The sequence below is a fragment of the Cryptomeria japonica genome, unplaced genomic scaffold (genome assembly GCF_030272615.1).
Source record: "Cryptomeria japonica unplaced genomic scaffold, Sugi_1.0 HiC_scaffold_59, whole genome shotgun sequence".
In the NCBI taxonomy this organism is placed as follows: domain Eukaryota; kingdom Viridiplantae; phylum Streptophyta; class Pinopsida; order Cupressales; family Cupressaceae; genus Cryptomeria; species Cryptomeria japonica.
Window position 1 is genome coordinate 131648 of NW_026728881.1, and position 24377 is coordinate 156024.

At 35.6% G+C, this 24377-nt stretch overlaps 1 protein-coding gene across 1 annotated transcript; it reads left to right on the plus strand.

Annotated features, from left to right (window-relative positions):
- Positions 1–32: 32 nt before the first annotated feature.
- Positions 33–24289, plus strand: LOC131030672 (laccase-4-like). The gene is made up of 7 exons (XM_059215090.1): positions 33–80; positions 22003–22134; positions 22240–22391; positions 22498–22742; positions 22845–22973; positions 23079–24050; positions 24156–24289. Exons 1-7 carry the CDS (start codon positions 33–35, stop codon positions 24287–24289), a joined length of 1812 nt encoding a protein of 603 aa, XP_059071073.1.
- The last annotated feature ends 88 nt before the right edge of the window (positions 24290–24377 follow it).

Below are 24377 nucleotides of genomic sequence, written 5' to 3' on the forward strand. Positions count from 1 at the left end.
TATATCAGTGATGAGACCTTGGTTGAATTACTATGACAGAGACATCTCCACATGGACCTTTCAAAAGTGAAAGTGCGAAGGTAGAATTAAAATTACAAGTTTTGCAGAGAATTTCTAACAGTAAGATTCACATTTCCTTATAATATACTTATTTATTGTTGTTTTATATGGTTGAGATTTTCAGCAGTATATTTCTTCATTCGAATACTTAATTGAAAATAATGTTGTTCTGTGACAGATAGTTTAATCTTAAATATTATCTTCATTTTTCAACATCTAAATAGTCAATTAATAAATAAGAAAAAATGTATAATGAATCATTAGAAAAATTACAATTTTGTTATTGACAATTTAGTCTATTTTGAAATATAGTAAGATTTATAAGAAACTTTTAAAAACACATTGATATCTATCGTTTGTAACCTTTTTCTCATGATTTCTGTCAGATTGTTATCTGATACTACCTCATTTTGTACTAGGACTAGCACTTTTCTGAATTAGTTTTTAAGTGCATTATAAAAAGTTAAATTTAATTAAATAATTGGATTAAGGCATACTTATAGATATGTAAATGAAAGATCTGTCTTTGTTTTATTTAATCTCAATTATAATACCACTTCTCCTCCTTCTATGCATAGAATCTATCTAGATTTGCATCAACATATTTGATGTGATTAATGATGACTCATATCTTCAATACTAAATATGAAATATATGGAAATTATTCAATTCATTGTGAAAAAATATATTTTCTCAATAATCTCTCTATATTTGAACATTTATTCATTCCCTTAATTAGAGCTTCTATCAAACGGAGGGGGTGGGGGCTTTGTGGTGTAGAGCTCCGAGATGGGCATTCATTATGTCGAATCTCTTCTAGATAAAAACTACATTCTTGGAATTTAGTTTCTCCCCCCCACACATGCACATAATTGCACTTGCTTGTATTGATATGCTACATGCATATGATTTAATTTGTTTTTATAATTTAACTCAATTCCTATATAATTTGAATTGTAATCTTATAAGTACCATTGAAACTTTAATATGTTTTCAGTATATGATACATAATGCACGTGTGACATATAAATGATTTAACAACAATATAACACAAATATAGCTAGCTACAACATATAATTGATGTATATCATTGTTAAGGTGTATACCTATTGATATCAATTGATATTCATATGGTTTTCATTTATCACATAAAACTTTATAGACATTTTTATTGTCAGTGCACATACCACTATTACAGCGGCGTCAATTGATATTGACTTATTTCATGGAATCGATGATGACTTACATCTTCAGTATTGAATATTTAATGTATGGGAATTATTCAGTTCATTGCGAAATAATCTATACTACCAATAATGTGGCTATGTTTTCATATTTTGTTTCTCTTAATTAAAGCTTCATAAAGTGGAGGGGGTTTGGGGCTTTGTGGTGTGGAGTTTTGAGATGGGGTTTGGCTCTATAGAATCTCTTCTAGTTAAGAAAACATATTATTGGAATAAATGCACACACACACACAAATAACTACTTGCTTGTATTGAAATTCTACATACATATAATTTAAATCAATTCATACATAATATGAATTATAATCCAAGGACCATTGAAATTGAAATATGCTTTCACTACATAATAAATAAAGCATATGTTACATATAAATGTTTTAACAATTATATCAAACACAAATTGATGCAGGGGCATCTGGGAGGGGGCACAAATAGCTTGCACCAAACCTCAATTTTGAAATATTAAAATGAGGATTTTCATTTCTTATCTTTATTTTGATAAATTTTAGCTTATAAGTTTGTAAGTGTTTTATTTGAGTAATTAAATTCTTTGAAGAAAATTAACAACACTAACAAAGCTAAGGAGAGTCAAATATGAGGTGAAATGAACAAACAATAAGAAATATTGTCCAAGTAAGTTTAAAGTGATAGGTAGTTTAAATAAAATAATTGAAACATATTGCAGGCATATCAATCAGTGTGGGATGGAGGTGTGGCGAAGAGGTGTCTGGGGTAAATGAAGAGTTTGGATGTTAAACAAAAAAAAACTAGAATAAGAATGAAGGCGTGGGGCCACATGTGGATTTGAAAAGATGGGAAATAATTATTATGTAAAATAAAACAAAATAGAAATCCGAAAAAGAAGAGAGGGTGCGCCAAAATGATTGAGAAAAACTGAAAGGTGAAAAGGGATTTATGAGTAAGGAAAAATAATAACATTGTGTGGGAAGATCAACATATTTTTAATTACAAAGGGAAGGAGAGTGTGTAGAGTAGAAGACATCAAACCTATGAGATTCAAAAACAAAGGGATAGCCAGAAAAGCGTGTGGAGGAAATAAAGAACAGATGATAAGAAATTGATGCCCAGTGCATGAATACAGACAGGGTAGAGATCATGGAAAAGGATATGAAGCATGGACAAGGAAAACCAGAAATAGATGAGCCTGCTAGGGTTGTGTGGTAAATGGATTGAGAAGATAGATGTAGTAGTGATTTAGAACAAAGCATGTAAGAGACACGACTTGTTAACAAAGACAAAGTGAAAAAAGGAAAAAAATAGAGATTCATTTCTACATCTGTAACTATTTTTCTCCTAGTCAATAATGTTTGTAATTTTCATTTAAAATTTTGTGTTGATTATTAATTAATTTTTTTTTTTGACACTATAGTGATATTGGATAGAGCCCTAATTACCCATTACTGTTTTGTTTTGTACTCGTGGTCCCTTTAGTTGATCTTTCGTATTGGATTTGATCACTTCCCCATCTCTCTTGCTTGATTGTCTTGGAAGGAAATTCTTTTTTCCTTTCACTTTGAGAAAATGTGGCTCAAGCAACCTAACCTGTTCTATAGAATTAGAAAATGATGGAATGTCAGGACTAACAATACGACTATGTTTTGAGTTTCTAAAAAAATGAGATTGGTCAAAGCTAAGGTTATTATTTTGAATGATACTTGTTTTGTTCATATCTTTTCTGAGAAGAAAATCATTTAAAGGGATCTCAAGGTTGTGTAAGATTCCATTCAAAAAAGATGGTTAAAGTTGCAGTATCCTAGACTAGAAAAATTCCTTGCTGGCTTGTCTCCATAACCTCATTTCAAAGGAGGAAGAATTATGCTAACAAATATAGAGAGATCTCTATAGTTGCGATGCGAGGATAAGAATAGTATATTTTTTCATCTTTCCACTCTTAAAAATAAGGCTTCTAATTGGATCTCGTCCACCAATGAGAACTGTGCGCTATTGGATTTGGAAAAGCACATTAATGTGGCAGTTGCTAGTTTTTTCTCCAATCGCCTCTTTGAGGAAGGATTGCCTCTGAGTGGTGATGTGGAGAATTTTTTTGGATGTTATACCTAATGTTATTAAAGATGATACTAATAGAATTCTCAATTCCATCCCCTTTGATGATAAAATTAAAAATATGGTGTTCTCTTTTGAATATAACAAGGCTTGGGTCCAGATGCTTTTCCTTTTTTCTACTTCCAATGTTTCTGGGAGATTGTGGAAAAAGATATTTATGATCCAGCTAAGGAATTTTTTGGTTGTAGAAGGATTCTCAAGGAACTCAATGCCGATTTAATTGTTCTTGTCCCTAGTTTCATGGGGGCTAATTATTTTGATACTTTCAGATAGACTAGTCTCTACAACTCTATTTATAAAATATTTTTCAAAATTATGGCTTTAAGATTGTAGCTGGTCCTCTCAATGATTATTTCTCCTAAGAAAAATGTTTTTTTTTCATAGGAGGAAAATTATTGATTCTATTGCAATTTTTTACGAGAACAGTCACTCATTGAGATGCAAAACGAGAGTAGGGATTCTCCTCAAGCTTGATCTTATGAAGGCTTATGACCGTGTGAGTTGGGGTTTTCTTATTAAAGTTCTTAAAGATTTTGGTTTTAGAGATATTTTTTTGGAGATTTCTTGGCAATTTGTTTCGCTTCCTACCTTTTAGGTGGTGATTAATTACTCCCCCTCTAGTTTATTCAATAGTTATAAGGGTATCGAATAGGGGGATCTAATTTCCTCTTTTCTCTTTATTATTATGGTTGAAGCCTTGAGCTGTTTCATTTTTAAAGTTGTAGTTGTTGGTTTGCTTAGAGGTTTATCCCCCTCCTCTTCTAATCTGGTTTGTTCACACCAACAAAGGGATGCTGTAGACAGATACAACAAAGCTCAACAACAGAAAAGCCAAAAAACATCTGAGAAGGTTTGTACATTACTTCTCTTGTGGCACAAGAGGCTACAAGACACAGGGCACCCAAAATGAAACAATCATGAGCCAAACACAAAAGAGCGACAATGCAAACAAGGCCGGCCAAATCAACAGATCTAAACCACCTTATAGATCTGAGAAATCGAAAATGAGGGTTTAACTAGCACCCCAACCCACACATTTGGGTTTTACCAGGCTCCCTTAACCTATAGCAGAGTCTCCAGATCACTAACAGCAAAACCTAAGCCTAATCGAAAACACAAACTGGCCAAATTGGGCCATTGAAAACTACCAGCATCCAGCCTATCCATTAAAAAAGAAAAATACCAAGGGTTTTTCTAGGCTCCCTCAACCTTGAGGATGGGTTTTAAGAGGCTCCAAGAACCAGACACGGTACTACTAGCATCCATCCAGCCCTTGAACGAATGAAAAACAATAGGTTTTTCCTAGGCTCCCTCAACCTTAAAAATGGGTTTTACACAGATCCCACAACCAGACAAGACCCAGATCATAGTAAAACAACCAGAAAAAAAATATGGGAAATAGGGTTTTTAAAAGGCACTCTAAAGCTTTTAAAGGAAAGACCAAGAGGGTTTTTACAGGCTCCCTCAACCCGTAAAGCAACTTGTGAAGATGGGTTAAGAAAGGAAACCCAAACCCAACTATGACGGTCACCATGGAAGGATTGGCAGACACCCACAACCAGCAACACGAGCATCATTAGGATTCAAAAAGCTCCCTCACCCCTTGTCTCCACCTCAATAGGAGAAAGAGCCACCTCTATAGGCAAGAGTGGAAAGAAAGCCAACCATCCACAAAGTCCATTTGCAGCCCGCAGAAGTTGAAGCACTCCCTCATACCTTGTCTCCACCTCAAAAGGAGAGAGAGCTACCTCAATCAGACACCGAGGAGAGCAGACCCACTGCCTAAGCAATCCTTGTAGCACCCAACATACAAGAAGCCCCTCCACCTCAGTAGGAGGGCAACCCAAAGACAACAGAGAACCGGGAAAATAGGGGAGAGCAGAAGAGACTCACAACAAGGATGAGACAAGGAAATAAACAAGGGTCTACTCACACCGAAAAGAAAAAAAAACTCCCACCAAAATGATTGCACAAAGCCAAGCTCTCGCAAGTCCTTGGATCGAACACCCAACTACGGGTGAGGGTTCTCAATGTGATCCAAGGAAAGAAAGTGAGAGAAAGAATAGGGAGGGAGAATAGAAACAACCACCAGCGCTGTCAAAAACAATAATAACAACCTCCCATCTTGGCTCATCACAGACCAAGCCCACCCTTACCATCACACACGATAGAGCAGTAAACCTTGGAGCAAAAAAATAGACATGAGAGAATCGGTAGCTCCCACAAGCTTGAGAATGGGTTTTAAGAGGATCCCACAACTTGATAGCGTACTACTAGCATCCAGCCAACCCCTGAATGAAAGAAAAACAATACGTTTTTTCCAGGCTCCCTCAACCTTAAAAATGGGTTTTACACGGATCCAACAACCAGACAGGAACCAGATCACAATAAAACAACCTAAACACAACAATATGGGAAACGGGGTTTTTAAAAGCCACCCTAAACATTTTAAAGGAAAGAACAAGAGGGTTTTTATAGGCTCCCTCAACCCACAAAGCAACTTATGAAGCTGGGTTAATAAAGGAAACCCAAACCCAACTGTGACGGTCACCATGGAAGGATTGACAGGCACCCACAACTAGCAACACGAGCATCAATAGGATTCAAAAAGCTCCCTCACCCCTTCTCTCCACCTCAATAGGAGAAAGAGCCACCTCTATAGGCAAGAGTGGAAATCAAGCCAACCATACACAAAGTCCATTCGCAGTTCGCAGAAGCTGAACCACTCCCTGATACCTTGTCTCCACCTCAAAAGGAGAAAGAGGCACCTCAATAGGACACTGAGGAGAGAAGACCCACTGCTTAAGCAATCCTTGCACAACCCAACACACAAGCAGCCCCTCCACCTCAATAGTAGGGCAACCCAAAGCCAACGGAGAACCAAGAAAAGAGGGAAGAGTAGAAGAGACTCACAACCAGGATGAGACAAGGAAATAAACAAGGGTCTGGTCACACCCAAAAGAAAAAAAACTCCCACCAAAATGACTGCACAAAGCCAAGCTCTAGCAATTTCCTGGATCGAACACCCAACTACCGGTGAGGGTTCTCAATGAGATCCAAGGAAAGAAAGGGAGAAAAAGAACAGGGAGGGAGAATAGAAACAACTACTAGCGCTGTTCAAAAAAATAATAACAACTTCCCATCCTGGTTCATCACAGACCAAGCCCACACTTACCATCACGCACGATAGAGTAGCAAACCTGGGAGCAAAAAAAAAGACATGAGAGAATCTACAACTCCCACAACATCCTCCCAACACCACCCAAAGGCCACCACCACTCCAGATCCATAGGAAAGAATTGCAACTACCGCCATAGGGCACAAAGAAGGTGAAAAAACACGGAGACCCGCTATGTTAAGGAGAAACCAGTCCATGCCCATCATAACACCTGCCTAGCCAAAAACAAAATGAACCACCCAAAACAACGACCCATTTGGCATAGCAAGCCCTGCGACCAACCACTCCTTGCTGCCTTCATCGTCATAAGAGTTAGTGTCCTCGTCCTCCCCTATAGATGCCCTACCGCCCCCACAATCACTTCTCCCACCTTCGCTTATTTCAAAGTTTATTTCATATGCCCTCCACATTAATAATTTGTTGATAATACTTTGATTTTGAGATACTCTTGAATTAGAGAAGTAAGATCTTTGAAGCCTATATTGTTAGGTATGAATCTAACTCGAGTCAAAAAGTTAGTTTTGAGAAGAGCTCTTTATTCTTATTTAACACTCCTATTCTTAGACAGAGAAGAATTGTTGATATTTTGGGTTGTAAAATTGAGGATCTTCCTACAACTTATCTTGGTCTCCCGCTTCATAGTAATGTGATTCATAATTTATTTTGGAATGGGTTGATTGATAGATTCAATTCAGAACTTGTTAGATGGAAAGTTATGCATCTTAGTCAAGCGAGTAAAGTTCAAATGATCAAGGATTTGATTTAGAATATTTTGGTGTATGCTATGAACCTTTTTAAAACTCCCTCAATTTTTTATGAAAGAATTGAAAATATTTAGAAATGCTTTCTCTTGTTTGTCACAGAAGATAGTAAATGTATTCATTTGGCTTCTTGGACCAAGTTTGCTTGCCTTATAAATCTAGTGGTTTGAGTATCAAAAAGCTTGAGGATTTCAATGTTGCTTTGTCAGCTAAGTAATTACAAAGACTTTTCTTTGGAGATTTGGATTGGTGTAAGATTATAGCTGTAAATATGCCCAGGCCATGCTTGGTTTGGGGCAACTCTTGGAGGCTCTTTCTCACCCTACTAAGATGGTGCTTTGGAATAATTTGATCAAGGCCATATGTATTCTCTCTGAGGGTATTAGATGGATTCTAGGGAATGGATGGAGCATTGAATTTTTATATGATTGGTGGATTGGAGATTCCCCTATTTTCGAGGTCCCTTCCTTTAGACCAATTAGGGAGGCTTTCTTGGCCCAATTTGGTGATAAGATGGTGCATTACTTTACTAATGATAGTCGAAGGAACCTTAGTGATTGATCGAGGTCTAGGTGAGCTCCAATTTTTTGAGCTTCTAGCATATTCCTTTCATGGCTTCTTTTCTAGATCATATTATTTGGGGGCCTCCACCCTTTGGATTTTTTTTTTCCACCTTAGCCTTTTCCCTTCCCTATCATCCTAAGTTGACCTTTTCTCTATGGGATTTTCAATCTGGAATTGTAAGTTGATTCTTAAGATTAACATCTTTTTCTGGTTCTTGATTCAAACTAAGATTCTTACTTTGGATAACCTTTGTAAGCATGGTATTTTTCCTGTTAATAAATGCCTTCTTTGTTATTTGCATAAATAGAGAGTGTCAATTATCATTTTATGGAGTGTTGTTTTACCAGATAATTTTGGTCTCTTATCTTGGCCACCTAGAATTTTAATTGGGTCTTCCTTTCCTCTGTCGGGGAGATGTGGTCTCACTGGTCCCCTCCTTCTCTTAATCTATCTTTGAATTTACTTTGGTCTTTGATTATGCCTCATGTGTCTATGTAGATCTGAAAACAAGAGAAACAACTGTGTCTTTAGGGATGTACTTCTCCCTTTTAAGGTGGTGTTTTAGAGGATTCGTACAGTTGTAAAGGATAATTTCTAGATTGTACTTAAGGATGTTAATCTTGGCTTGCCTCCTATATATATTAATGCTTCAGATCAGTAGTCTCCTATTAATTGGGGTTCAAATTTTGATATTTCTAGAACTTTGGGAAATGTTAAAACCTCTAGAACTAATGTTAAATGGTCTACTCCATTTTTTGATTCGGTGAAGGTTAATTTTGACGGGGCAGCTAAGGGGAATCCTGGGCCAACTAGTTGTGGGGTGTGCTGAGTGATGATTATGGCAGGCTCCTTTTGCAAATGGCACTCCCTTTGGGAATCAAGTCCAACCACCTGGCTGAAGCCTCATCTATTTTTAATTCCTTCAAGTTAGCTCTTGATCTTGGTTCTTGGAAGGTTTAGATTGAGGATGATTCACTCAACATAATTAATTGTTTAAACTTATTACATACTTCAAGTTGTTCCATTAAATATTTGGTGAAGGTTGTGTTAAACATTATCAAGGATTTTGATAGTTTGTATATTTATGATATTTTTAGGGAAGGTAATTCTCTTGCGGATGCTTTTGAAAATATTGGTGCATTCCAAAGACAAGGATTTTATTGGAATGGGATTGACCCTCTTCCCCCTAACATTGAGGACAATATGAAACTTGATATTCGTTGCAAATGTGATGATGATGATTATCACTGGTTGTCATTTCAAAGTCAACATAATGGTTGTCATTGATGTCCTTGGTGTTGGTGATCCAGTTGATGTGTTCTTGGAACGTTTGGTGCTATAAAAGTTGTGTTTTAGCATGGGTTAATTGAGTTGATGGCAATCTGGATAGTTTTATCTATTGGATATGGTGTTGATTCATTGTATTCATGTGTATCTTGATTCCATTCTTTTTTTTTACTGGGCAATGATTTTTGGAGATAGATTAAGTCCAGAATTCGAGGTTTGGTGTAGCGTATGAGCCATGATTTGGTTCTGGAATTTGTAATGGATGTAACATGTTGATATGATCATTATTGTTCATTGTGGTATCATCTAATTCTCATTCCTTCCCACCATAAGAATGTTTAGTGTTGACCTATTTTAGATCTCACTCTTGGCCAACTAAGAAGATTATGTTTCTTGGAGATAATATATATATATATATATATATATATATGAGGAAGATTTGAATGAATTTATATAAAAAAATATGGTATTATTATTGAAGATATGCGAGATTGAAAAGGAAAGATCTGATAGTTGGAAATGGGTGAGAGTGCATTGGTATTGAGGTATCAGAAGCAGTCCAGTCTTGCAGATTGAGATTCAGTGGTGGATTCTTTCTTTTCTAAATTATTCCTTTATTTCTTCGATAGTGAGCCTTTTTCTGGGTAGTGTTCTCTCTCATAGTGAGGATCCTAGCAGTGAGCCACCCTTTGTAAAAATCACCTTAACCCGTGTCACCTTAACCCGTGTTTTATATTGAGAACTAACATTCTCTATGGTTTTTCCCTTCTTGGGTTTTCCACGTTATATCTGGTGTTCATTGTGTGATCTATTGTATGTTTATATGTTCATGCTATATTTTTCTTAAATAATTTTATTGGTCACTATAGATATGCAAAAGGGTTAGAAGAAATTGATTTAATTTTTTCATCTAATTCATTCCCCCTATCAGTTGCTCGGATATTCAACTATTGGTATCAGAGATTTGGTTACTTGGAGAAGAGCTTATCTGCTTGAGGTAGATCTTGATCCAATGGCACATAAATTGACTATTCCTATTTTTGAAGGATCCGAATATAGTTTTTGGAAATTAAAGATTAGAGGCTACCTGATCTCTTTGGGATACAACACTTGGAAAGCAGTGGAAACTTAGTATATTCAATCGGAAAATGGTCTTAGTACTCTAGATAAGGTTCAAGCTTATGAAGTGAATGAAAAGGCACGGTATGCTATGTTTAGTGCTTTATCAAAGATTGAATTGACAATGATTATTTCATTGAATACTACTCATGAGGTTTGGAAAAAGTTGAGAGATATCTATGAAGGAAGTGACAGAGTTAAATTATCAAAGAAGATAAAAACTAATCACAGATATGAGAACTTGAAAATGGAAGAAGGAGAAGATATAACAACCGATTTTTATAAGGTTGATAGTGCGGTAAATGAAATCAGAGAACTTGGTGTCAGCTTGTTGGATGAATACATAATTGAGAAGATTCTAATGTCCCTACCAGAAAGCTACAATGATAAGATCTTGACTAATGAAGAAACCTATGATCGGAAGAAATTTACAAGAGTGAAGCCTTATGGTACTCTATTAGGATTTGAGAGAGGTAAGCTTGGAAAACACAAAGCTAAGATCGAGTCTACCTTCAAAGCATCTAACGAAGATCCAGAAGATGAAATTTTAGATGAGACGAAAGCAAGCTTTGTGAGAAAACTGAAGAGAGACACCGACAAATACAAAGGTATGTTACCTTTTAAATGCTTTAGATGTGAAAAGATTGGTCACATTGCTACTAGATGTTCGGGAAAAGGTTCAAGACAAAGGTCTAGAGAAGGTAAAGGAAAATTTAATAAGAGAGCCTATTATGTCAAAGATGATGTTGGTATTTTAGATGATGATTTAAATTATGAAGATGGTGATTGCTTGTTTTGGTAAAAAGAGATGTAACAAAGATTGATATTCCTAAGGTGGTTGCTACTGTTGTACATGTTAGAAGAGATAGAAATGAATGATTGATTTATAGTGGATGCTGAAATCATATGACTCATGACTAAAGTAAGTTTGTGAAACTTGAAAAGTACGATGGTAGTTTTGTTAGGTTCAGAGATGATCAAACAACACAAATTGTGGGATTGGTTCTATTTCTTTTGATGGAAAGAACAATACTGATAATGTTTACTATGTTAATGGTTTTCATCTTAATATTTTGAGTGTTGGACAAATGTGTGAAAATGGTTACAACGTTGTTTTTCAAGATGATGGTTGTGAGATCTAGAAAGAATCTGAAATTGTTATTGTAGCAGGGAAAAAGATTGGTGGAACATGTATTTCTTGGAAGGAGATGCAAACAATTGTTTGTTATCTTAGATCAATGATATCTGACTCTGGCACCAAAGGACATGTCATATCAATTTTGACAACTTGGTGAAGATTAGCTCATCAAGTGTAGTGAGAGATTTACCGAGTTCGACCAAACCAACAAAATTTGTAGAGAATGTAAACTTTGAAGTAGATGAAAGGAAAATACAAAATAATTTAGAGCACTTGTCCACTAGGTTGTTGAATTTAGTGCACACAAAACTATGCGGTCCGACCAAAACAAGAAGTATACAAGGTGAGAAGCATTTCATGTTGTTGATTGATGATTATTCTAGAATTTCATGGTTTGCATTTTTGAGAGAGAAGCTAGAAGCATTAGAGAAATTCAAGATATTTAAGGCTCAAGTTGAAAATGAAGTTGATAGAAAAATTAAGTGTTTGAGGTCTAATAGAGGAGGAGAATTTAATTCGGAAGAGTTCAACAACTTTTGTGAGAGACATGGTATTAGAAAATAGTCATCTTCCCCTAGAACACTGCAACAGAATGGTGTAGTGGAAAGGATGAACCAAATAATTCAAGATGCAACCAAAATAGTGATCAACAGAGAAGTCTACTGGAGAGAAGCATTTCATACTATAGTCTACAATCCTAACGTAATTTTATATAAGAAAATACATGGAAATACATCTTATGAGCTATGACATGGTAGAAAGTCGACAGTGAAATATTTTAAGGTATTTGGAAGAAACTGCTACATCCGGAGAGATGAAGATAATCTTGGAAAATTTGACAATAGAGAAGATGAAGGCATATTCCTAGGATATTCAACAAAGAGGAAAGCATATCAGCGTTGTAATATAAGGCTAAACAAGATTGTTGAAAGTGAAAATGCGAAGGTTGATGAATACATTTCTAAAGAGTCTGACAAATTGGTAGGTTATGAGTCTGATGAATCGACCGACAGAAAAAGTGGAGAGAAGATCGAAGAAGGAGAAGAAGAAAAGAAAGATTAGGAAGCTTCAACTTCTACATCTAAGACATTGAGATATGTTTAGAAGAATCATTTAGTGGACCGTTTTTTCAGAGATACAAACAAAGGAATTATCACAAGAAGCAAAGCAGCTCAAGAACAAGTTTTGTTATGTTAACTTTTAGAGATTGAATTGAAAACAACAGAAGAAGCTTGCAATTATCAGAATTGGATGAAGGTAATGATAGAAGAGTTGGACACAATTGAGAATAATTCAACATGGGAACTAGTTAATAAAATGACATATAAGAATGTGATTGGAACAAAGTGGGTATTCTAGAACAAGCTCAATGAAGCTGGAAATGTTATGAGAAATAAAGAAATATTGGTTTGTAAAGGTTACACTTTGATTGAAGAGATTAATTTTCACGAGACATATGGCCTGGTTGCTCGGATGGAGGAAATTAGGATGCTTTTGGCTTTTGTAGCTTATAAGGATTTCAAGGTTTATCAGATGGATGTGAAATCAACATTTTTGATGTCCTTGGTGTTGGTGATCCAAAAGATGAACTCCTGAAACCTTTGGTACTCTGGAAGTTATGTTTCAACATGGGTTAATTGAGTTGATCTGTCAATCTAGATATTTTTGTCTATTAGATATGGTGTTGATTAATTGTATTCATGTGTATCTTGATTCCATTCTTATTTTCATTGTATTGGGCAATGATTTTTGGGTCTGGATTAAGTCTAGAATTTGAGGTTGTGTAGCAGCTTTGGTGTAGTGTAAGTCATGTTTCGGGTCCAAAATTTATAATGGATGTAACATTTTGATCTGACAATTGTTCTCCATTGTGGTATGGTTTACTTCTGATTCCTTCCCACCACAATAAGGTTTAGTGTTGACCTATTTTAGAACTCTCTCTTGGCCGATTTAGAAGATTATGTTTCCTTGAGACAATATATATATGTATATATATGTATATATATACATATATATGTATATATATACATATATATGTATATATATACATATATATGTATATATATATACATAGATATACATATATATACATACATATATATATATATGTATCTATACATGTATATATACATGTATACATGTATACATATGTACATGTGTAAATGTATATATACATGTATAGATATATGTATACATGTATACATGTATATATACATGTATAGATACATATATATATATATACATATATACATATATATATATACATGTATATATGTATACATGTATATATGTAGATATATATACATGTATATATATACATGTATATACATGTATATATATACATGTATATACATGTATATATATACATGTATATACATATATACATGTATATATATATACATATATACATGTATATATGTATTTATATAAAAGAAAGATCTAAATGAATTTATATAGAAAAAGTGTCGCATTTCTATTGAATGCGATATTGGAAAGGAAAGATCTGATTTTTGGCAATATGTGAGAGTGCATTGGTACTGAGCTACCAGAAGTAGTCTGGTGTTTCAGATTGAGATTCAATGGTGGATTCTTTCTTTTCATTTTTTGTTTCTTCAGTAGTCGACCTTTTTTCTGGGCAATGAGCCCTCTTGAAGTGAGTATTCTAACAATGAGAAACCCTTTGTAAAAATTACCTTAACTGGTGTCACCTAAACCAATATTTTATATTGAGAACTAACATTCTCTGTGATTTTTCGCTTTCTGGGTTTTCCACATCATATCTAGTGTTCATTGTGTGATTTGTTGTATGTTTATGTTTTCATGCTATATCTATCTTAATTAATTCTATTGGTTACTCCAGATGTGCAAAAGGGTTACATGAAATTGATTTATGTTTTTCAACTAATTCAAGCCCCTCTCAGTTGCCTGGATATTTAACAATATTAACCACCTTGGTTAACTTGTTTTTGTCTATGTGGGTGATTATATTTTTCAACCTATCCTTTCTTCATTATTTGATATGTTTTAATGATGATAGTTAGGTATTTTTCCCCCTTGGTGCTCACTAGCTAACTATTTCCAGTTGGATTGTGGGTGATATTAGTACCCAGTTTCTTGGTTTTTATATTTCCTTATTTCAAATAGCGCTTTTAAGGGCTTCAATTGAGACTATGTTGTTGGGTGGTCAATTGTGGGGTAGGCATTTCTTTGTTATTTTATGTGTGGGCTCCATCATGGCGGGGGACATACATCAATAGGAGTCCATTTCCTCTGATGACATTCATGGTGGGGTTTTTAGGGCTTTGATTATGACTGTTTTTGGGGTAGGCATTTCTTTTTTATTTTATATGTGGGATCCATAATAGGAGGAGAGACATCAATAGGAGCGCATTTCCTCTGACGAAATGCACATAAAAGAGAAAAATTTGTGGATTTTTACTTAATGTGGGGTTACACCCTTTTTAGAGAATCCTCATGGCTTTGATCCAAAGGTAACAAAGATTTTTGGTAGATAATGGATGCACTTTATTTTTTTGAAATGACAATAAAAGCTCAGATTTCACAAAGGAGTTGATTGTGGAGCTTATTGGGCTGCCTATGGAAGGAACAAACAATTTCAAGGGCAAAATCTTCTGAGTCCATGGTGAAAACCTTTCTAAAATATGGAGAGGGGTTGAATCTTGTCAACAATTCAAACATTTCTTACCAAGTAGACACCCTTAAACCCCTTTGGGTGGGTGTGGCTAAGGTCCTTATACAATATTTTACCTTAGATGGGTGGTTTACCAAAATCTATGGTGGTCATTTTTCTCGGCTTAAACACTTTAGAAATAAGTTCTTCGTTTGTTTCCATTCTATCTCTTATCATCCTTGGAAGCCAATATTAAAGAACATAATAAGAAGCAAAGAAACCCTAATCTTCATGAGGGCTCGATCCTTCTAATTATGGAACAATTCAATGCCCTCCCATTTTCCTCTAAGTGAAAATATCAAGGTTATCCCCCTTTGCACTCGGTGAATAGGTGTGAAAGGAGGGTATGTAGAGAAATATAGGGGAATGTGATGATGATTCAGAGGATGAGGACTAGCAAACAAAGGATGAAACTTCCTCAAAGTAAAACAAGAATAATGTGTCAGAGGAGAAGAAAAAGAGAATCTCATTAAATAGAGTATAAAAAGAAAGATTTGTTAAATTAAATAATTTTACATGCATGATTCTCCTAGATGACTTGATGAGGAGTTAGATGCTGAGGAGGTTGACAAGAACCAAAATTTGGAAGGGGAGAATTTTTTGGGCGAAAGGGAGAATGTGATGGGTGGAGGAGAAGGCTTCTTGGGAGTTCCCCTTCCCCTTGATCTTTTAATTATGCTAATCAAGAGAGAATTAATAATCCTCCCTTTCCTAGGGATCTTTAAAAATAGTCCCCTTTCCTTGGAAGTGACCCTGGGAATCTAGCTATTTTTTGGGTATTAATAGGGATGCCATAGTAGACTAGTTTAGGATTTCCTAAGAGCCTTTTTTAGAAATCAATCAAGTTAATATCAACATCCAATCCATTAAAAGAAAAGTGGTTATTTTGGAGCAAGGTGATGGTCGATATTCGTTTAGGGATCCTGTTGACAATGTGATCTCTTATGAGGAAAAAGACAAAATGCTCTCTATCTTAGAAAACATGACCAAATATGTTGCTCACTTGAAGACTATGAAGGTAGACTTGGGCTATTGAAGCCAAGATGAAGAGAATTAATTATAACCTCACTAATCTATTAGCATGAGCCTTAAAACCATTCACAGCAATGTAGAAGGGGATAAAACTTTTGTGAATCAGTGGTAGACTATGTAGGCTTTGAAGTTTGGGGGCAACATTTCAATTAATATCAACCTAGTCGAGAAGAGTAACTAGAATAAGGATGATAGTGTAGGTCCATCATCTCAAACCCATGGACATCTCAAGAACGCTAGGGAGCTAAAGCAAACATAGAATTGCAAGATCTGATGAACATTACCCAAAATATGGAACAAATGAAAGTTGAGTTTGCTAAAGCCCTGAAGAATTTGTGTTAGGTTTTATATTTTCTTTTGTTGGCCTACTATTTTAGGGTTCTGTATTCTAGGTAATTTTTGTGTTGTTGTTTGGCTATGTGTTTTCTATTTGCAGCTCTTTGTACTCAGGGTTTTCAGATCCCTTCAAAACCATTTTTTCCTTAATAATAAACCATACCCAATTTGAAATTCTGTTTAGTAAGTTGGCATGCATCAAGTAGGATTAGAGGAAGTTCATTTGTGTCAAGAAGAAGACCTATAGGTAGCCAATATGACATATAGAAACAAGGGTTGAAGAGGAAGAAGACAAAGAGGCTTTGAGCTCGATATTACAGACATAGTTAGAGGTTTAATATGGAAAATGGACACATTGGAGATGTCTCAGAGAAGAGGAGCCCATATAGAGGACGTCAATGAAAATGTCAAAGAGTATACTGTTGAAGGGGGAGATAATGTGAATCAACTCAGGCTTGATCAAAGAGAGGAGATATTCATCAAGGCCATCACCTGGATTAATTTGAAGCTACAATTTAATCCTTCAAATTTTGAAGGAGGTTTAAATGAAAAGGAATTGCTAGATTAAGGAATTTATTGAATGTATGAAGCCTCCATTGTACTTCGGAATCTTCTTCAAATGCTCTTAGATATTTATCATGTTTAAAAAAGAGAGTGTAGAGGAGAGTATTTACTACCGTTGAGATGAAAATATCTTGTGTAGGAAACCAACCTTCGATACATCACTTAATTTTCACTCTCGTGAGCCAAGAAGATTGATATGGAAGAAAGGAAACAAACTAAACTATGTCTATAAACATAAAATACTACATAAGAAAGGAATATCAAATAGTCAAAATATTTTGATTATAGAAAAAGAAATCTCTATAAATGCATACTTTACCCATGAACTGGTGAAGCCTTAGCCTTGGATACCAATGTGCCAGAGGGACATCTACACATTGCGGTGTCATATGTAGAAACAAAAAATAGAAAAGCACCAAAAGTCACACCAAAAAGAATCTCATGCACTATGAAACTATTCATCACCAACACACACTCATATAGGGCAACATGTTGGGGTTGTATAGGGGTTTGCCTTATTCAAACCCCTGTTTCTATGTTTATACCTCCATAGACAACTAGATACATAGATTGGATAAAATAAAAGATTAGATTGTGCAATAGAAACAAACTCTTCTTAATGGAGGAAACCCACTATTATTTGAGATAAAATGTTAATTTGATTAATTCAAATAGATAATAAATACATTTAGAGACTAGTGACATGATGTTATATTGAAAAAAAATACATACAAGAGATAAGAGAGAAAGGAAAACATTACATAGGAAAGACCCCTCTCTTGAAATAATGGCACGATTGTAAGCAAGATAATAATTGTTTTTTATTTTCATGAGTGCAGATTTTGGTAGAGTTTTATTACTAGTGTGAGAGATAGATATCCGAGAGTGTGAATGTTGCAAAATGAAAGAGAAAGAAGAGTTTTTCTGCTCAAAATGAGTGGGAATAGCCATTTTGAATGTGCCCAAAAGAAGGGACATGCATCAAAAGAGGCTCGATGTAGAATATATCCAATTTAAATCTAAAATCATTTCGGGACGTTTGTGCGCTACATACATGTATGCTCACCACTCTCCCATTTGACCAAATCAATCCCACATTTGGATTAGGGGTTGCTAATGCTTCATCTTTAAAATCCATGATGCTGGAATGATAGTATCTTGATTATTATTTTTTATTATAAACACACCGAGCCTATTGCATAAGTGTCATTAATGCACTAGGTGTAGTTTACGACACTAAATTTTTCCCCCACTTTGTAGGACTACTCAACTCAAGGGAACAAGTGCACTAAACTAACTTAGAAATTTGTGTTCATAGAACTCATGCAGTGTATTAAATGCATTAATTACTTTAAAAAGGGATATTGTAGAGGCCACCAAGGTCAACAAGGAAAATACGAATGGTGACCCCAGTGCCCAACAAAAAAATATAGTGTTTGACATGAATATTCAAGTACCATAAAATCAAAAAAAAATTTAGCGCCAAAAATAAGGAAGCTCTTTGGCAAGAAGAATTATCAAGCTACATATTTTGTCACAATATTCATGTAAAAGGGTAATATATTGTAATAATGAAATAGGTATAATGATCAGATACTTATTCTTCAAAATGTTTTATGTTATCTTCTGTGATATACTCTTATTTGACCTACTATTAATACCACACTATATTTGTATTAGATATTTTAATTTCATGTAATTTTTCCTCTTCTTATTGCCTTTCTTCTACTTTTCCTTCTCCTTCTCATTGACCTTCTTCTTCTAATTTTACTTAGATTTTTGTCGTTCCTTTCCTTTTGTGTCTTGTTCCTCTTCTTGTTCTTGTCCCTCTTCACGGGTGATCCCACAATACTTCTTGAGTCCCCTCCCTTTTGTATGTTTAACCCTATTTGACCCATTACTTGTAATCAATCTAAGAAACATCTATGTGGGTATTAATTTATGATTTATAACTTATTGTAGTTATTTTTAATCCCCTCATATATTAAAAAATATCAAATTTCCATAAAATTTAAGTATGAGAGCTCTCTACTTGATTTCCTCGGTGTTTTCTATGTTTGCCAAATTCATATAGTTTCAAAGTTTCAGTTTATGTCACATCTTTCTCGTCAATCCTAACCTCCTAATACATCACCTTTAAAAAAAATTGAGTCTTTCAAGTTGGACCATTGGACATTCCCATCCCAAATACCATTTACCTGTTAAAATTGATATCCTAATCCCTTGTCCTCTGAACATTTTCTAAGTCTATTTCTTCAACCTTTAGACTTGGCCTTCCCTTCATACCTTCCTCAATCCTCTAAAATATTCAAAGGCCCTTTTAATAACTTTTAAAGTTGGACTTTTAAGATTCCCTCGGTCCCCATGCTTCCTTCTAGGAGTTTAACTTTCCTATATGCTTATCAACTTGTCAGGATTTCGTCCATCCACCTACTTTAAGGGATGTTTACCTCAATACTCTCAATATGCAAACACAAACAATGAAGAAGTGTCTCATGCATCAAGTTAAAATGTTTACAAAATATTTGACATGAAAGAGAGAAAAAAGCAAGTATTGGTTTTGGACAATATGAAGGTTTAAGAACCTTATAAATCCTCAACATGATTCTGTGAGGGGAAATGCTCTAAACTGAAGATGATGTGAATAGGTATTATCGATTTCATGTAGGCTTTGAAACACTTTGAATCACCATTTAAAATCAAATAAAGATGCATAGGCAAAAGAATTACAAGGTGTATGAGTTTTCAAACCATTCAAAAGTGTGGTCCATATTTCAAAAGCTCACTATTGTGCCAACAATATGACATGGTTCATAATAGGAAAAAAGATCTAACATATCAAGTAAGCGTAGCTAAAATAATTATTTTAATTATAGAAAGAGATATAATGAATAATAGCATGCTAAATATCTCTAATAAATGTCGCCTATCCTTTTGCAATGCTCGTGATTCCATTAGTGGTTGATAAGCCCCTACAATCACCAAATTTAATTTTGCAAGTGCCACAAAGGTATATATTTTAGCCAAAATGACGTATATTTAAGAAGTAAAAATGAATGAAATGGGTTTTTTTTCCCTAATTATTTTTGTGGTTACTATCATAGATCATGATAAACTTAAGACAATATCTAGATTCTATTTGCAATATATTTTCTAGGTTTCCTCACTTCATTTCATGCTAGACCTATAGGAGTGATGAATGAAATTACTAAAACGTTTTTCACAATTTTTTGAATGTGACTGTTAAATAATAGTTAATTGTGAGTGGGACATCACAATTTTCCTTGAATATTTAACAATTTCCTAGTACCAAGTCTCCCAAGAGTTGCTAAACGCTAATAAATGATAGATCTAATGATATATCTATATGAACTAGTAGTTCATTTAAATAATTGGTCACTAAACCAATTCTAAGGTATAGTAATTTTTTTTAGTGTTATAGAGAATTGAACATATAAATTGTAAATGAATGGATGCACTTTATATTAGTATAGTAAAGATTTAATAATGCACATTTTTGTAGTTGTATATCTCCATTATTTTATGTCAAGACTCATAGAAGTATTATAATTGCATTTTTAATCATCTGCTCTAGCCACATGTATTGATACAAAAGAAACACTGGTTGTGTGACAACATATAATACACTAGAATCTTTTTCAATTATCATTTTTTATTTATTAAATCCCTATCTCACTAGAACATGAGATGGGTTAGGATAAGGGCTTTGAATGTATATTATGATTAACATTGATCACAACTAGATCGACTAATATGTGAAAAATGAGGAGAATGAAATCGATTGCAAACCAATTTATTTAGCCACTTGGCCCTGATTCTGACTTGTTACTCACAAAACAAGACCTCATGGCACACCCACAAACATGAACATTGAACATTATAGTAAATTTAATTTGTGACATATAAACACTAATTACATGTGTATTCAAATTACTAACATAGAAGGTAGCCTAGGAATCATAACTTTGGGTGAGGAGGTTAGACTGAATGTCGCAGGCATGGGAGAAACACAAGGGAAATCTATATGCGAAAACAAACACTCTCAAATCACTTATTAACATAACTATGGTTTTCCAATGAAGGGACCACACATGCACAAATATAGGACCTAATTCAAATGAATGAGGATTAGACCAACCTCCAAAACGGGGCTCAGTAATTTCCATTGGGAAATTAGGGTGTGGTGTGTGATTAACAATGAGCTAAAAATATATATAGGAGCTATATCGTCACATCCATGAGCAAGATCGGATGCTTGAAGTTGATTGGCATCATGTAGATATGACAATCATAAATGAAGATTGAGAAAACATCAGAGTGTTTTTAGGAGTGGTCTCGTTTGATTTATGTTTACTGAAATTCTAATCATGCAATCATTTCATGTGATCCTAGAAGCTAAAAGGAGTTAAAGTTTCGTAGTCCCGCATGGGTAAACGATGTTGCTTCGAAGACCGGGAGTGGAGGCTTAGACCAGTCTGGAACGAACGGATGTGAACCCAGTAACTCAAAAATTCCCAATAACAAAAATATGAGCAGTGGTTGGTATACCAAAATAGGTTTACATTTCATGGATTTTAATGACAATGGAAAAGATGGTGTATTCATCGGGCGAATCGTTTACTTGGTTGCCACTCCGGATAGAAAGCCCCACCTTATCTCCATAACAAACAAAAACGACGAAGAGTACATGTGAATCATTAAAAGTCAAGAAAATGAAATAGATTAATACAGTTGCTAACAATACTTGTTCATGTCGATTTATACTCGTGTTAAAATATCAGTATTGCCTACCAACCTACCCAACAACAGCTGATTTAATTCGTGTATCTATATATACAAACACAAAGAAACAGATTTTCACATCTCAGTTCAGAAACAATTTGGCATTTTATCCTGTTTAAGTTGTGATCAGACTCTGAAAGAGGAAGTATTGTACGATTCTAGCAATGCAGACATTTTATGGCCGCCTCGTGCTGCCACTTTTGGCATTGTGGTTCACTATTCAATTTGTTTCAGCGAAACATGCTGTGATCACACGGCGCTACAATTTCACTGTGGGTTATATAATTCTATGGAATGAGTTGAATGTTTTATTGTTTAGGAAAGTATTAAATTTTTACAGATAGCCGTGATTGATTCTTTGTTCTAAATATCCACAGATCCAAATGACGAATGTGACTCGTCTTTGCACCACGAAAGCTCTCTTGACTGTCAACGGGCAATATCCGGGGCCTCCAGTAGTTGCTCGAGAAGGAGATCGCGTGGTTATCAAAGTAACAAATAATGTTAAAAACAATATTAGCATACATTGGTATCTCTTCTGCTCCCGCTACTCAGTTATTTACTTAATAAAAATAATATTATATGCTGATGTCCCTTTAGTGGGTGCACCTAATGAATTCCTATGAATCGCTCAGGCATGGAATTCGGCAGCTTAGATCTGGATGGGCGGATGGTCCTGCTTATGTCACTCAGTGTCCAATTCAAACCGGGCAAAGTTATGTGTACAAGTTTATTGTCAAAAGGCAGAGAGGAACACTGTGGTGGCATGCCCACATCTCATGGTTGCGAGCAAGCATACATGGGCCCATTATCATCTATCCCAAGAAGAATGCTTCTTACCCATTCCCTCGCCCACACCAGGAAGTGCCTATTGTTTTCGGTATGCCCTTCAGTACTCGTTGATAATGTGTTGCCATTGTACGTACATAGTCCTAAATTTACAATGAAAATACTGCTGTTGATAATGTGTTGCAAATTGCAGGGGAGTGGTGGAATGCAGACACTGAGACTGTTATCAATCAAGCAATGCAAAGTGGTGCGCAAGCTAATGTGTCAGATGCATATACCATCAACGGGCTCCCTGGACTTATGTATAACTGCTCTACCAACGGTGAGGGCGGGGTATTAAAATGGATGAAACATAACTAGACTGGTCGCTATTGTTCATTTGTTTAAATGTAAATGTAACAAAGGTTTCCTGTGTTGTGTAATGCAGATACATTCAGGCTCAAAGTGAACCCTGGGAAAACTTACCTACTGCGTATAGTTAATGCTGCACTCAATAGTGACCTGTTTTTCGCAATAGCCAACCACACATTGACTGTGGTAGAAGCGGATGCTGTGTATGTCAAGCCTTTTCAAACCAATGTTATTCTCATCACTCCCGGTCAGACTACCAACGTCCTCTTGACAGCTATGTCTCAGCCACCCAATGCCACATTCCTCATGTTAGCAGGCCCATTCGCTACGGGAACAGCAGCTTTTGATAACTCAACCAGTGCTGGAATTTTAGAGTATGTAACTTCCAATGCGACAGCAGTTAATTCATCCTCATCCTCTCTTCCTATGATGAAACCGACGCTTCCAGCCCCCAACGATACCTCCTTTGCCGCCAATTTTAGCCAAAAGATGAGAAGCTTGGGCAATCCGAAATTTCCTGCAGCAGCTGTCCCTCAGAAGATGGATAAACAGTTCCTATTCACAGTCGGGTTGGGGCTAAATCCGTGTCCCCAAGGACAGACATGTCAAGGCCCCAACGGTACCAAATTTGCAGCCTCCATTAACAACATATCCTTCATTCTTCCCACCACCGCTCTTCTTCAAGCATACTACTTTAATCAGTCCAATGGAGTTTACAATACCACTTTCCCTGACAATCCGCCATTTCCTTTCAACTACACCGGCACGCCGCCTAACAACACACAGACCCTCAACGACACCAGAGTCGAAGTGCTTCCCTTTAACACTAGCGTACAGCTAGTTCTGCAGGACACCAGCATTGCGACCTTCGAGAGCCATCCTCTGCATCTGCACGGCTTCAACTTCTTCATAGTGGGTCAGGGTATGGGAAACTACAATGCAAGCACTGACCCATCTAACTTTAATCTGGTGGATCCTCCGGAGAGAAACACAGTTGGAGTTCCCAGTGGAGGTTGGGTGGCTCTCAGATTCCTAGCTGATAATCCAGGTATTAATATCATTACGTAATGTTAGCTTCAATCGCTCATCTGGTTCAAAGATTTGTGCTTCTTTCGTATAAACATATATCCGATTGTATGTATGTTTTTTGCAGGAGTGTGGTTCATGCATTGTCATCTCGAGCTGCATACCAGCTGGGGATTGAAGATGGCGTGGGTTGTTTTAAATGGAAATGGTGGCAGATCTCAATCTCTTCTTCCTCCTCCCAAAGATCTTCCCCCCTGTTGATCATTCATCCTTCAATTAGACTATTCAATTTGTGCTTCCTAAAATCTGACTGCATCCAATCGTGTGCTGGTCCAAAGTAGTTTGCAAA